Genomic DNA, 15000 nt, shown 5'->3' on the forward strand with positions numbered 1-15000 from the left:
CCCTAAGGCGTGGAATTAACTCGGGCCGCCCTGCTCATGGGTCGCATTTACACTCGAACACGTACACAGACACAGACACACACACAGACACACACACACACGCACACAAGCATGCACACTCACTCACACACACACACATACACACACACACACACACACGCACACACGCACACACACACGCACACACACACACACACACTCACACACACACACACACACACACACACACACACACACACACACACACACACACACACACACACACACACGCACGCACACACACGCACACACACTTATGCCAACTCCGCCGCTCAGGCACCAACGTCCCCATAACATACATCATAAAGCTGACACAATTATGCCAGGCGGTGACGCATCGGCGACAGAAAGAGAAAAAGGATATGGGAGAGAGAAAGAGGAAATGAGATAGATAGATAGACAGAGGGAGAGAGGTGAGAGAGAGAGAGAGAGAGAGAGAGAGAGAGAGAGAGAGAGAGAGAGAGAGAGAGAGAGAGAGAGAGAGAGAGAGAGAGAGAGAGGTGAGACAGGAGTAGAAGAGAGAGGAGAGAGAGGAGAAAGAGAGGAATGAGACAGGAATAATAGAGAGAAAGAAATAGAAGAGACAAATTAGAGCAGAGAAAGAGAGGAATGAGACAGGAATAAGAGAGAGAAAGAAATAGAAGAGAAAAAATAGAAGAGAAAAAAAGAGAGAGAGAGGAGAAAGAGAGAGAGGTGAAAAGAGAGAGAGAGAGAGAGAGAGAGAGAGAGAGAGAGAGAGAGAGAGAGAGAGGGAGAGACAGAGAGAGAGAGAGAGAGAGAGAGAGAGAAAGAGAGAGAGAGGTGAAAGAGAGAGAGAGAGAGTGAGAGAGAAAGGAGAAGAAGAAGAGAGAAGAAAAATAAAAATAAAGAAGAGAGAGAGAAAGAAAAAGAAGAGAGAGAGAGGAAGAAGAAGAAGAAGAAGAAGAGAGATTAAAACCCCACTAACACTGCAGAGATAATTGCATGTTTATGGCATCGGGGAGGGCCGCACTTTGCATAAAAATCTTATATATTGCAAGGTAAGAGGACGTGTGCTTCAGATGATATTCGCTTTCATAAATTTGCTTGTTTTTCACAACCGACGTCACGCACATGCACGGAGGCACATGCACACAGACACAGACATAGACACGGACACACACATGCACACACAAACACACACAGACATAAGAACACATACAAACACACACACACACACACATAAAAACACAAAAACACACACACACACACGTACACACACACAAACACACACACTACTGTTACTTAGTTTCTCAAATATATACATTTTTCAACGAACAGTCGCATAAATAACACAAAAAACAACAACAACACCGCGCGTCAACGAATCTATATAAAGACATCAACCGTGCAGCTGTCAACAAACCAACCAGCGCTTAATCACTTAATTGACCGAGAACCCGAGCCCCTTTCCAATCACCATACACCCACCATCTTCACAACGCACACTATCCTCGCCACTCTTGTCTCACATTCACCATCCCTGTCACATATTCACCATCATCACCATCAACTATCCTCACCACATTACCCTCATTACTCAATTGCTATCCACACCTCACATTCACCATCCCTGTCACTCTTTCACCATCCTCACCACATACCATCCTCACAAGCCAGCATCCTCACCACACATTCACCACCCCTGTCACTCTTTCACCATCCTCACCACACACCATCCTCACAAGCCAGCATCCTCATCACACATTCACCACCCCCGTCACTCTTTCACCATCCTCACCACACACCATCCTCACAAGCCAGCATCCTCATCACACATTCACCACCCCCGTCACTCTTTCACCATCCTCACCACACACCATCCTCACAAGCCAGCATCCTCACCACACATTCACCACCCCCGTCACTCTTTCACCATCCTCACCACATACCATCCTCACAAGCCAGCATCCTCATCACACATTCACCACCCCTGTCACTCTTTCACCATCCTCACCACACCCATCCTCACAAGCCAGCATCCTCACCACACATTCACCATCCCTGTCACTCTTCCACCATCCTCACCACACACCATCCTCACAAGCCAGCATCCTCATCACACATTCACCACCCCTGTCACTCTTCCACCATCCTCGCCACACACCATCCTCACAAGCCAGCATCCTCACCACACATTCACCATCCCCGTCACTCTTCCACCATCCTCACCACACACCATCCTCACAAGTCAGCATCCTCACCACACACCATCCTCACAAGCCAGCATCCTCATCACACATTCACCACCCCCGTCACTCTTTCACCATCCTCACCACACACCATCCTCACAAGCCAGCATCCTCACCACACATTCACCACCCCCGTCACTCTTCCACCATCCTCACCACACACCATCCTCACAAGTCAGCATCCTCACCACACACCATCCTCACAAGCCAGCATCCTCACCACACATTCACCATCCCCGTCACTCTTCCACCATCCTCACCACACACCATCCTCGTCACTCTTCCACCATCCTCACCACACACCATCCTCGTCACTCTTTCACCATCCTCACCACACACCATCCTCACAAGCCAGCATCCTCACCACGCACCACCATCCTCACGAGCACACAGCCAATGCACTGCCAAACCGCCCGATAATGCTGACACACCATCCTCCAGCACGCCATAGGTCTTTCATAACGTCTTTGTCCCTTCCTTCGCCTCCCTCGCAACCAGCCTCCTTCGTGGGAGAAATCCTACGTCAGGCGACAGAGATCCCGCGATGGCACCCTGGCACCCTGTGACGACCCTCGCTGCGATGGCACCCTGGCACCCTGTGACGACCCTCGCTGCGATGGCACCCTGGCACCCTGCGACGCCCCTCGCTGCGATGGCACCCTGGCACCCTGTGACGACCCTCGCTGCGATGGCACCCTGGCACCCTGTGACGACCCTCGCTGCGATGGCACCCTGGCACCCTGTGACGACCCTCGCTGCGATGGCACCCTGGCACCCTGTGACGACCCTCGCTGCGATGGCACCCTGGCACCCTGTGACGACCCTCGCTGCGATGGCACCCTGTGACGACCCTCGCTGCGATGGCACCCTGGCACCCTGTGACGACCCTCGCTGCGATGGCACCCTGTGACGACCCTCGCTGCGATGACACCCTGGCACCCTGTGACGACCCTCGCTGCGATGGCACCCTGGCACCCTGTGACGACCCTCGCTGCGATGGCACCCTGTGACGACCCTCGCTGCGATGGCACCCTGTGACGACCCTCGCTGCGATGGCACCCTGTGACGACCCTCGCTGCGATGGCACCCTGGCACCCTGTGACGACCCTCGCTGCGATGGCACCCTGGCACCCTGTGACGACCCTCGCTGCGATGGCACCCTGGCACCCTGTGACGACCCTCGCTGCGATGGCACCCTGTGACGACCCTCGCTGCGATGGCACCCTGGCACCCTGTGACGACCCTCGCTGCGATGGCACCCTGTGACGACCCTCGCTGCGATGACACCCTGGCACCCTGTGACGACCCTCGCTGCGATGGCACCCTGGCACCCTGTGACGACCCTCGCTGCGATGGCACCCTGGCACCCTGTGACGACCCTCGCTGCGATGGCACCCTGGCACCCTGCGACGCCCCTCGCTGCGATGGCACCCTGGCACCCTGCGACGCCCCTCGCTGCGATGGCACCCTGTGACGACCCTCGCTGCGATGACACCTGGCACCCTGTGACGACCCTCGCTACGATGAAAACCCTGGCACCCTGTGACGACCCTCGCTGCGATGGCACCCTGGCACCCTGTGACGACCCTCGCTGCGATGGCACCCTGGCACCCTGCGACGCCCCTCGCTGCGATGGCACCCTGGCACCCTGCGACGCCCCTCGCTGGGAGAGGCACTTGTCCGACGTCTGTGTTCCGAAGGCGCTCGGGAGGCGAGGGTTACGCTCCTCTTGTTATTCTTGCTCCGGGGAAAAATGGGTGTAAATATAAGGGAAGTAAAAGGACGGCCTTTTCTTTTGTAAACACTTACAGCTGTCTAGGCTACGCACATACGCACATACACACGCACACACACACACACACACACACACACACACACACACACACACACACATAAGAACACAAACACACACTCTCCTGTTACTTAGTTTCTCAAATATATATATTTCTTCAACAAACAGTCGCATAAATAACACAAAAAAAACAACAACACCGCGCGTCAACGAATCTAAATAAAGATATCAAGCGTGCAACTGTCAACAAACCAACCAGCGCTTAATCACTTAATTGGCCGAGAACCCGAGCCCCTTCCAATCACCATACACCCACCATCTTCACAACGCACACTATCCTCGCCACTCTTGTCTCACATTCACCATCCCTGTCACATATTCACCATCAACCATCCTCACCACATTGCCCTCATTACTCAATTGCCATCCACACCACACATTCACCATCCTCATCTCTTCCACCATCCTCACAAGTCAGCATCCTCACCAACACATTCACCATCCCTGTCACTCTTCCACCATCCTCGCCACACACCATCCTCACAAGTCAGCATCCTCACCACACATTCACCATCCTCGTCACTCTTACACCATCCTCACAAGTCAGCACCCTCACCACACACCATCCTCACAAGTCAGCATCCTCACCACACACCATCCTCACAAGCCAGCATTCTCACCACACACCATCCTCACAAGTCAGCATCCTCACCACGCACCACCATCCTCACGAGCCCACAGTCAATGCACTGCCAAACCGCCCGATAACGCTGACACACCATCCCCCAGCACGTCATAGGTCTTTAATAACGTCTTTGTCCCTTCCTTCTCCTCCTTCGCAACCAGCCTCCTTCGTGGGAGAAATCCTACGGCAGGCGACAGAGATCCCGCGATGGCACCCTGCGACGCCCCTCGCTGTGATGACACCCTGGCACCCTGCGACGCCCCTCGCTGCGATGGCACCCTGGCACCCTGTGACGACCCTCGCTGCGATGGCACCCTGGCACCCTGCGACGCCCCTCGCTGTGATGGCACCCTGGCACCCTGCGACGACCCTCGCTGCGATGGCACCCTGGCACCCTGCGACGCCCCTCGCTGCGATGGCACCCTGGCACCCTGCGACGACCCTCGCTGCGATGGCACCCTGGCACCCTGCGACGACCCTCGCTGCGATGGCACCCTGGCACCCTGCGACGCCCCTCGCTGCGATGGCACGCTGGCACCCTGTGACGACCCTCGCTGCGATGGCACCCTGCGACGCCCCTCGCTGCGATGGCACCCTGGCACCCTGCGACGACCCTCGCTGCGATGGCACCCTGGCACCCTGCGACGACCCTCGCTGCGATGGCACCCTGGCACCCTGCGACGCCCCTCGCTGGGAGAGGCACTTGTCCGAGGCTCGTCTGTGTTCCGAAGGCGCTCGGGAGGCGAGGGTTACGTTCCTCTTGTTATTCTTGCTCCGGGAAAAATGGGTGTAAATATGAGGGAAGTAAAAAGGACGGCCTTTCCTTTTGTAAACACTTACAGCTGTCTACGCTACGCACATACGCACATACACACGCATACACACACACACACACACACACACACACACACACACACACACGCACGCACACACACAAACACACACACAAACACACCAATAAAAAAAAGAAAAAAAAATGCATGATAATAAACATACGACAATGAGCCTCCCCCCAAAAAAAACATGCAAGCACATAATGACACGCACACAGAGCCGCACGCAAACACTCGGCCTGCACTCTCACGCAAACACTCGCCTGCACTCTCACGCACAAACGGAGGTGCATAATTGCGCCGAGAAAGACCTCACGAGATGCACTTGAAGCTGCAATCTCCACGGCGCGAGACAGCCACGTTGCGTCACCCGGGGACACGTCGTCACTGGGCGCCGCGGGAACGTGCTCTCCTCCTCTCTCCTCGTCCTTCTTTACTCTTCGTTCCTCTTACTCCTCTTTGTCTCTTTTTCTTCTCTCTACTCGTCCTTCTTTACTCTTCATTGCTCTTACTCCTCTTTCTCTTTTTTTTTCTTCTATCTCCTTCTCATCCCTCTTTCTCTTTTTTTTTTTCTTCTATCTCCTTCTCAGCCCTCTTTCTCTTTTTTTCTTCTCTCTACTCGTCCTTCCTCTTACTCCTCTTTCTCTTTTTTCTTCTCTCTACTCGTCCTTCTTTACTCTTCATTCCTCTTACTCCTCTTCTCTTTTTTCTTCTCTACTCGTCCTTCTTTACTCTTCATTCCTCTTATTCTTCTTTCTCTTTTTTTCTTCTATCTCCTTCTCATCCCTCTTTCTCTTTTGTTGTTCTCTCAACTGGTCATTCTTTACTCTTCATTGCTCTTACTCCTCTTTCTCTTTTTTTTCAACTATCGCCTTCTCATCCCTCTTTCTCTTTTTTTCTTCTCTCTAGTCGTCCTTCCTTACTCTTCATTACTCTTACTCCTCTTTCTCTCTTTTTCTTCTCTCTACTCGTCCTTCGTTACTCTTCGTTCCTCTTACTCCTCTATCTCTTTTTTTCTTCTCTACTCGTCCTTCTTTACTCTTCATTCCTCTTACTCCTCTGTCTCTTTTTTTTCTTCTATCTCCTTCTCATCCCTCTTTTTCATCTCCTCCTCGCCCTGCTCACCTCCCTTCTTCTTTCATCTCTCTTCCTCTCTCTCATCTTCCATCCCTCTCTTCGCCCGTCTCCCCGTCTTCCAGGTCATCCTCCTCATCCTCCTCTCATTCCCTCTCTCCCTCGTACTCATCCCTATCTTTTTCTTTCTCCTTCCCTCTCTTCCTTCATCCGCCCCTTCCTTATCTTCCTCCTCCTCCTTCTTCTCTCCATCTCCTTCTTTTCTAAAACTCTAATACTCACGCACCGTGCGCCCTTGAGGAAATGAAAAAAAGAGAGAATGAGGAAAAGAGAGACGACAAAAGAGGAGAAGAGAAACTAGGACACGAGAATAAAAGAGGAAGAGAAAGAAAGAGCAAAAGAAGCATAATAGACGAAAAAGAACTTAGAGAAAGAAGGAGAAGAAGAAAAAAAAAAAACACCGGCGAGTCAAGACAGAAGAAGAGAAACAAGAACACGAAAATAAAGGACGAAGACAAAGAAAAAGCAAAAGATGCATAATAGAAGAAAATGACCTTAGAGAAAGAAGAAGAAGAAGAAGCATAATAGAAGAAAATGACCTTAACGAAAGAAGAAGAAGAAGAAGAAGAAAAAAAAAAACTGAAAAAAAACACCGGCGAATCAGCGTAGGGCCGAGCCGAAAAGGGGTGAACGGGCGGCGCAAAGAAGGCCGACCGAGAGAGAGAGAGAGAGAGAGAGAGAGAGAGAGAGAGAGAGAGAGAGAGAGAGAGAGAGAGAGAGAGAGAGAGAGAGAGAGACAGAGAGAGAGAGAGACAGAGAGACAGAGAGAAGAGAGAGAGAGAGAGAGAGAGAGAGAGAGAGAGAGAGAGAGAGAGAGAGAAAGAGAGAAGAGAGAGAGAGAGAGAGAGAGAGAGGGAGAGAGAGAGAGAGAGAAAGAGAGAGAGAGAGAGAGAGAGAGAGAGAGAGAGAGAAAGAGAGAGAGAGAGAGAGAGAGAGAGAGAGAAAGAGAGAGGGAGAGAGAGAGAGAGAGAGAAAAAGAAAGAAAGATTAAGAGAAAAAGAGAGAGAGAGAGAGGAAAAAAAAACAATCTTTAACTCGTTTAAAGACGCGGCAATCGATCTGGGAGGCATCGGGAATTAAGCAACTCTTTTCCCCCTCTCGCACTCGCGGATCCACGCTCGGGAGTGAGGGGAGGGGGTGGGGAAGGGGAGGAGGGAGGAGGGAGGAGGGAGGGGAGGGGAGGAGGGGAGGAGGGAGGGCGGGGAGGAGGGAGTGAGGAGGGAGGGGAGGGCGGGGGGAGGAAGGGAGGAGGGAGGGGAGGAGTTAGGGAGGGAGGGGAGCAGGGAGGGGGAGGGGGCGGGGTGGAGGGAGGGAGGGAGGGAGGGGCGGGGAGGGAGGGGGAGGGGGCGGGAGGAGGGAGGGGAGGGGGGCTGGGAAGGAAGCCTTGACTCGCTTCTTCTCCCCTTTTTCTTATTTCTTTGCCTCCCCCGTTCTTCCTCCTCTAATTCTTCTTCATCCATTCACTTTACCCCCTTCTCTCTCCCTTCTCTCTCTCTCCTCTATCCCTCCCTTCTCCTCTCCTTCCCTTTCCCTCCTCTCCATCCCTCTCTCTCTCTCTCTTTCATAACCTCAATTCATTACAACCACTATACCAAGATACCAATTACTCCAACTACTACTAATATTAAGACACTTATCGCCATTAACATCAACTTACCACCATTACTATCACTATCACAACACCTACCATTTACTATCAAAATCACCATTATTTTGCCTCCACGTTCAAAGTTCCCGACATTTTTCTTTTTCTTCCGGAATATTCCCACCATCATCATAACTCTTACTTCCATTCCTCCCTTTTTTCCCATTTCCGTGATTCACCTTCTCTTTCCTTATTCCAATAACCGTTTTTTATATTTTTTTGTGGACGACCAGAAGTGGAAGAAGAAAGAGAAAAGCTGCAAGGAATCAAAAGAGGAGAAAGGAAGAGAGAGAAAAGGAATAGGCAAAGGGAAGAGGAAAGAGTGGAGGAGGAAGGAAGGGAGAGAAAAGGAATAGGCAAAGTGAAGAGGAAAGAGAGAGTGGATGTTGGTGATGAAAGGAAGGAGAGAGAACGGCAGGAACGGAGGAAAGGTAGATGGCGGAGAGGGAGAGCCAAGAGGGGTGGGGGGGGAGAGCCAGGAGGGGGGAGGGAGAGCAAGGAGGGGGTAGGGAGAGCAAGGAGGGGGAGGGAGAGCCAAGAGGGGGAGGGAGGAGAGCCAAGACGGGGGAGAGCAGAGCCAGGAGGGGGAGGGGGGGGATGACAGCGAGGCGAGGTTGGGCCGCCACAAGTCAATCTCCGGCCGCTGGGAACACGGGAGCAGGTGACGTCCAGAGAAGAGGAGGACGAAGAAAGGGGAAGTGGGGGAGAGGAGGGAGGAGGAGGAGGAGGGAGGAGGAGGAGGAGGAGGAGGAGGAGGAGGAGGAGGAGGAGGAGGAGGAGGAGGAGGAGGGAGAGTAAGAAGAGGAGGAAAGAAGAAGGAGGAGGAGGGAGAGCATCAAAAGGGAGGAGGAAAAGAAGGAAGAGGGGAGGAGGAGGGAGATAAGAGGAGGAAAAGAAGGAGGAGGAAGGAAGAGGAGGAGGTGGAGCATCAGCAAGAGGTGGAGAAGGAAGAGGAGATGGGGCATCATAAGAAGGAGGAGGAGGAGGAGGAGGAGTAGCAGTAGGTATAGGAGGAGTTGGAGGTGAAGGAGGAAAGGGGGATTGGAAATGCGGGTGAAAGGGACGAAGACGAAGTAAGAAGAAAGGAATACCATCACAAAGGGTAAGAACGTAAGTCAGAGAAAGAGATCACATAAAATAAAATAAAAAACACAAGCATAAACGACAAAAAAAATCCCCTTACCCCCCCCCCCCCAAAAAAAAAAAAAAAAAAAAAAAAAAAAAAGTACGAGAGCAAGAACAAGCCCAGACTGGCTGCGAAACCATAGGCGAAGGACCGTAATTTCGGGGCGAGAGCGGGGGGGAACAATATCAGCTTTATGGCTCGGCGTGTAAATATAGACCCAGGCATTGCACGGGGCGCACTGAAGGCCATCGACGACTAGCTGGCAGGGGGAAGTTCGAGTTATCAAAGTTCCACGACAAGCTGTGTCTCTGGCAGCTTATCCCGTGCCCCTTTCTCCCGCGCCGAGTGTCTGTGTCTCCCCGTCTCTCTGTGTCCCTCTAACCCGCCACCTATTAAATAATCAACTGTAGATATGAATGTATTTATGTAAAGAATAACCATTGTAATTAATGGAATAAAATGTTTTGACTTTTGACTTTGACTTTGAGTGTCTCCCCGTCTCTCTGTGCCCCTCTCTTCCGCGCCGAGTGTCTGTGTCTCCCCCGTCTCTCTGTCTGGACGCTCTCGTCTGTCTGTCTTTTTGCGTTTGTCTGTCGTTTTCTATGCGTGGTGTCTATGCATCTCTCTGGCTGCCTTGCTGTCGGACTGGCCTGTCCTGTCTGTCTGTCGTTCTGTGATGTCTCTTTGACAGCTAACTTTACGTCTCTCTTGCTCCCTGTATCTGTGATTGCCTGCCTGTCTGCCTGTCTGTCTCTCCGTCCGTTTGCTTGTGCGTGTGTCTCGCAATGTCCCCCTTTCCTGCCATAACTAATGAGAATACAATGTACAACCGGAGAAACCGAAGCCAAAGTGCAAAACAGATTCAAACCACCTAGAATACACAACAATAAATAACAATAATCATAAACAATCAACACTTACATAGTTCAGTGACGCTACAGAAACATATGCCACGAAGAAGAAAAGAAAATACAAGAAAAAAATACAAGAAAAAAATAAAAGAAAATACAAGAAAAAAAGAGAAAAATACAAGAAAAATAAATAAAAGAAAATGCAAGAAAAGAAAAAAAAACGAAAAGAAAAACCGAATACACAGCACGCCTTCCACCAACCATAACAACATCCAGCAAACAGGCGGCGCTCTCTCCCCCCCCCCCCCACACTCTCCCTTTTATCTCAAACAGAAATGTAGAATTTTATAATCGTCACTATTAACTCGTCGTTTAAAGAGTCGCGCGGAAGTTTTGAAAACTGCAACGTGACCGGAGTTTTTTCACGGGCTCGACGGATGGCCTTTAATGATGGTGGAAAGGCCTTATGCTATGTACCGCTGCACGGTGTCAAAGAGAGGGGGAAGGAGAGACAGGGAGGGAGGGAAGGAGGGAGGGAGGGAGGGAGAGAGGGAGAGAGGGAGGGAGGGAAGGAGGGAGGGAAGGAGGGAAGGAGGGAGAGAGGGAGAGAGGGAGGGAGGGAGGGAGGGAGTGAGGGAAGGAGGGAGGGAGGAAGGAGAGAGAGAGAGAGAGAGAGAGAGAGAGAGAGAGAGAGAGAGAGAGAGAGAGAGGAGAGAGAGAAGGGGGGGGAAAGACAAATAGATAAGAATAGACAGCTGCAGAGAGAGAGGGAGGGAGGAGAGAGGGAGAGAGAGAGAGAGAGAGAGAGAGAGAGAGAGAGAGAGAGAGAGAGAGAGAGAGAGAGAGGAGGTCGGAGGAGCTGTTTCTAAAGCTACCTGATAGCAACCTTTGTGAACTGTCTCAACTTTTCTCAAAAGTTTGTCTTTGAGAACCACTTTGTATCTAGTAACTATTAACACGCGTGAATCGAACACAGCCGAACACACACACACACACACACACACACACACATGCACCCCACACACCCACATTTATACCCACACACAACCACACCCACCCAAATCCACACATACACCCCCACATAGTCACACAAACACACCCATACAACCCCCCACACCCATGCCTCCACACAACCTCCCATACCCACCTGTACCCCAACATAACCCCCACACCCACACCTATGTCCCCACCCAACCACATCCACCTACCTATACCCCAACACAAACCCCTACCCAACCCCATCCACACCCCCACTCCACCCACCTAAACCCTAACACAACCTTCACACACCCACACCTATGCCCCCACCCCACTCCCTCCCCACCCCCACCGCATCCACCTACCTATACCTCAACACAAACCCCTACCCAACCCCATCCACACCCCCACTCCACCCACCTGTACCCTAACACAACCTCCACACACCCACACCTATGCCCCCACCCACCCCACTCCCCCACCGCCCACTCCCTCCCACCCCACTCCCCCCACCCCCCCCCCCCCCCCACCCAGCGAGGGGACGCGAGAGGGCCCCGCCACAGAAAGAGGAATGTTTACCTCCGTCTCCCCGCCTCACCTGACAGCCACTTCCTCCAGTCTTTCGCGTCTCTCTCCGGCCTCCTTTGTACAGCGAGGAAATGAGGAAGGCGAAGGAGGGAAGGAGAAGAGAAGGAGCGAGAGGAGAGAGAGAAAGAGGCGATGGGGCACGCGCGTGTTTGCTTCCCCGGGAGGAAAGAAAAAAACAAAACAAAAACAGGATGTAAAGTAAACAGAAGAGAGAGAGAAAAAAGTTATTCGTTCCTTTGTGTGTGTCAGCCTCCTCATCAGCGTCGGGATGCAACGGTGATCATGTTGGATCATCGACGGGTCAGTGAAGCGTCTCTGCTCATCGCCGTTATCGCCTTCTTCTTCTTCCTCTTCTTCTGCTTCTTCTTCTTTCGCCTGTCTTCTTCTGTTTCTTCTTCTTTCGCCTGTCTTCTTCTGTTTCTTCTTCTTCTTCTTCTTTCGCCTGTCTTCTTCTGTTTCTTCTTCTTTCGCCTGTCTTCTTCTGCTTCTTCTTCTTCTTCTTCTTTCGCCTGTCTTCTTCTTCTTTGGCCTGTCTTCTTCTTCTGCTTCTTCTTTCGCCTGTCTTCTTCTTCTTTCGCCTGTCTTCTTCCTCTTCTTCTTTCGCCTGTCTCCTTCTTCTTCTTCTTCTTCTTTCGCCTGTCTTCTTCTTCTTCTTCTTCTTTCGCCTGTCTTCTTCTTCTTCTTTCGCCTGCCTTCTTCTTCTTTTTCTTCTTTCGCCGTTATCGCCTTCTTCTTCTTCTTCTTTCGCCTGTCTTCTTCTACTTCTTCTTCTTTCGCCGTTATCGCCTTCTTCTTCTTCTTCTTTCGCCTGTCTTCTTCTTCTTCCTCTTCTTCTTCTTCTTTTTCTTTCGCCTGTCTCCTTCTGCTTCTTCTTCCCTTCCTTTTCTCATCATCAGCATAATCATGATCATCCTTATTATTCCTCATCTTCTTCGCCTTCTCCGCCATCGTCCTTGTCTTCTTTTATTGCAGCTTTCCTCTTATTCTACTTCGTCTCCTCCACCTTCATCGCCCTCTTCTCCTTCCTTTCTTCCTCCCACCCTTTCTCCCTTCTTTCCCTCCTCCCTCCTTTCTTTCTTTCCTTGCTCCCTGTCTTCCTTCCTCCCCACCTTCGCCATCTCACTTCCATCCATCTTCCCTCCCTCCCTTCCTTCCATCCTTTCCCTTCCTCCTTCCCTTCTTTATTTCCCTTCCTCCTTCCTCCTTCCCTCCCTCCTTCCTTCCATCCTTTCCTCCCTCCCTCCTCCCTTCCTCCCTCCCCTTCCTCCTCCTCCTTCCCCTCCTCCTTTCCCTCCCTCCCTCCATCCCTTCCCTCCCTTCCTCCCCCACCTTCGCCGCCATCGCCGATAATGAAGGGAATATAATGAATGTCAAGCGAGTACCAAGAGGCGGCGTGTTTTTTTTTTTTTTTTTTTTTTTTCTCGGCCGCCTTCGGTGATAATGATCGCCTGGTCGGTCTTTCATCTCGAATTTCCCAGGCGCTCGGGGGAAGGAGGGAGGAGCCACGGCTACAGAACCAAGGGTCGTGAGGGGGAGGAGGGGGGAGAAAAGGGAAGGGGAGTAGAAAGGGGGGAGGGGGAGATGAAATGGGGGGAGAAAAGGGGGAGGGGGAGAGTGGGGGAGAAGAAAAGGGGGAGGGGGAGAGAAGAAAAGGGGGAGGGGAGAGGAAAGAAGGGGGAGGGAGGGGGAGTAGAAGAAAAGGGAGGGGAGAAGGGGCAGAGAAAAGAGGGGAGGGGAGAGAAGAAGGGTGGTAGGGGGGGGAGTAGAAAAGGGGGAGAAGCAAGAGGGAGTGGGGAGAAGAAAAAGGGGAGATAGGGAGAAGAAAAGGGGGAGACAAAAAGGGGAGATATGGAGAAGAAAAGGGGGGAAAGGGAGAAGAAAAGGGTGGAGAGGGAGAACAAATGGGGGGAGGAGGAGGGGAAAGGGAGAGGTGGGGCGAGGGGGGTGTGGGGATGAGGTGGGGACCTCACAGCGGGCAAGGTAGTTGGATGACTTACCAGCGTATACTTACAAACTTTTGTCGAGACAATTACAGCAGCTTCAAGTTCCTGAAGATCATTTTAGGTTTTGAAAAAAACTTTGCTAGCAGCAATTTCGTGATAACTAATGCTGGTACCCTACTTCCAACCAAGAACTTTGTGGCTTGGAAGTCGAAATGAATCTTTTTATGGTTCATTTCATTGTTTTTAATTAGAAAAGTACTTTTATAACCCCTCCTTATACGTTGGTGCCACAATATATACCGACACTTACACACTACCCCATAAAAAGGCAAGAAAAATCTTGGGACATACACACCCACGTTTCACTATCTCCTTACCTCCTAAATTTGGAATGTAGTATCACATGACCACATATCAAATGTTACAGTGCCTTTCCACGCTTGGTAGATGAGTAGATAAATTCCTGTGTGATTATTCTTTTTTCAAATGATATATCATAGACAGTAATAATGTTATGATCTAGATTTCCAATGTAATACTATTATATAATGCTTTGACCATGTATTAATTGTACCACAGCTTGCCCACGCCTGTGCAGTTAGCCAGGGTGGTAAAATAAAGGACTAAACTAAATTCCATCCCACCAGAAGAACAAGTATCGTACGTAAGATTACGAAGAAACGACGAAACGAAACGAGAACTTGAAGCACAGAGCAAGAAACTCATCGAAACAAATCAGGCCATAGTCTTCTGGAAGTCAAACACCATAAGATAATGCCCTTTACATTTCGAGACTGCAGGAAAACCAACCCTTTCCCCAAGAATTTCAAACGAGATTATGAGGGAAAACTTAACTCAACGAGCCGGTAAAGTACAGAGGCCCGAGGCCAAGGAAAATAAATCAAATTGCTCTGAGTCAAGAGGTCAAATATCACCCGTGAAGTAATGCGCTTTGCATTCCAACGCGGCCGGGAGAATGGAAGGAAAAAGAAGAAATAAAAACGTTCTCAAAAAAAAAAAAAAATCTAAAAGAGAGAGAGAAAAAAGAATCGGGAAATTAAATGTTTGAACGCCATCAAAGCCACTAAACCGAGCTCGAGAAAGGCAATGGACACAAATGAGGAGCGGGAAGGAGAGAGAAAAAAGTGGAAGGAGCGAAGAGGAAAGGTCATAAGA

The 15000-nt window shown here is 50.9% G+C and overlaps 1 protein-coding gene across 1 annotated transcript; it reads right to left on the reverse strand.

The window, feature by feature from the left end:
* Positions 1 to 2772: 2772 nt before the first annotated feature.
* On the reverse strand, positions 2773 to 4579 carry LOC138860893 (collagen, type I, alpha 1b-like). The gene is made up of 2 exons (XM_070119406.1): positions 4486 to 4579; positions 2773 to 3977 (listed from the first exon to the last, which is right to left on the reverse strand). Exons 1-2 carry the CDS (start codon positions 4577 to 4579, stop codon positions 2773 to 2775), a joined length of 1299 nt encoding a protein of 432 aa, XP_069975507.1.
* Between the last annotated feature and the right edge of the window lie 10421 nt (positions 4580 to 15000).

This window comes from Penaeus vannamei, unplaced genomic scaffold (assembly GCF_042767895.1).
Source record: "Penaeus vannamei isolate JL-2024 unplaced genomic scaffold, ASM4276789v1 unanchor156, whole genome shotgun sequence".
In the NCBI taxonomy this organism is placed as follows: Eukaryota; Metazoa; Arthropoda; class Malacostraca; order Decapoda; family Penaeidae; genus Penaeus; species Penaeus vannamei.

Excerpts from the sequence above, each read along its gene's own strand:
- LOC138860893 (XM_070119406.1), bottom strand. The coding sequence starts at position 4,579 with ATGGTGTGTGGCGAGGATGGTGGAAGAGTGACAGGGATGGTGAATGTG. Across the intron at positions 3,978-4,485 it reads TGGTGGAAGAGATGAGGATG|AGGAGCGTAACCCTCGCCTC; the intron begins GTGAATGTGTGG and ends AAGAATAACAAG.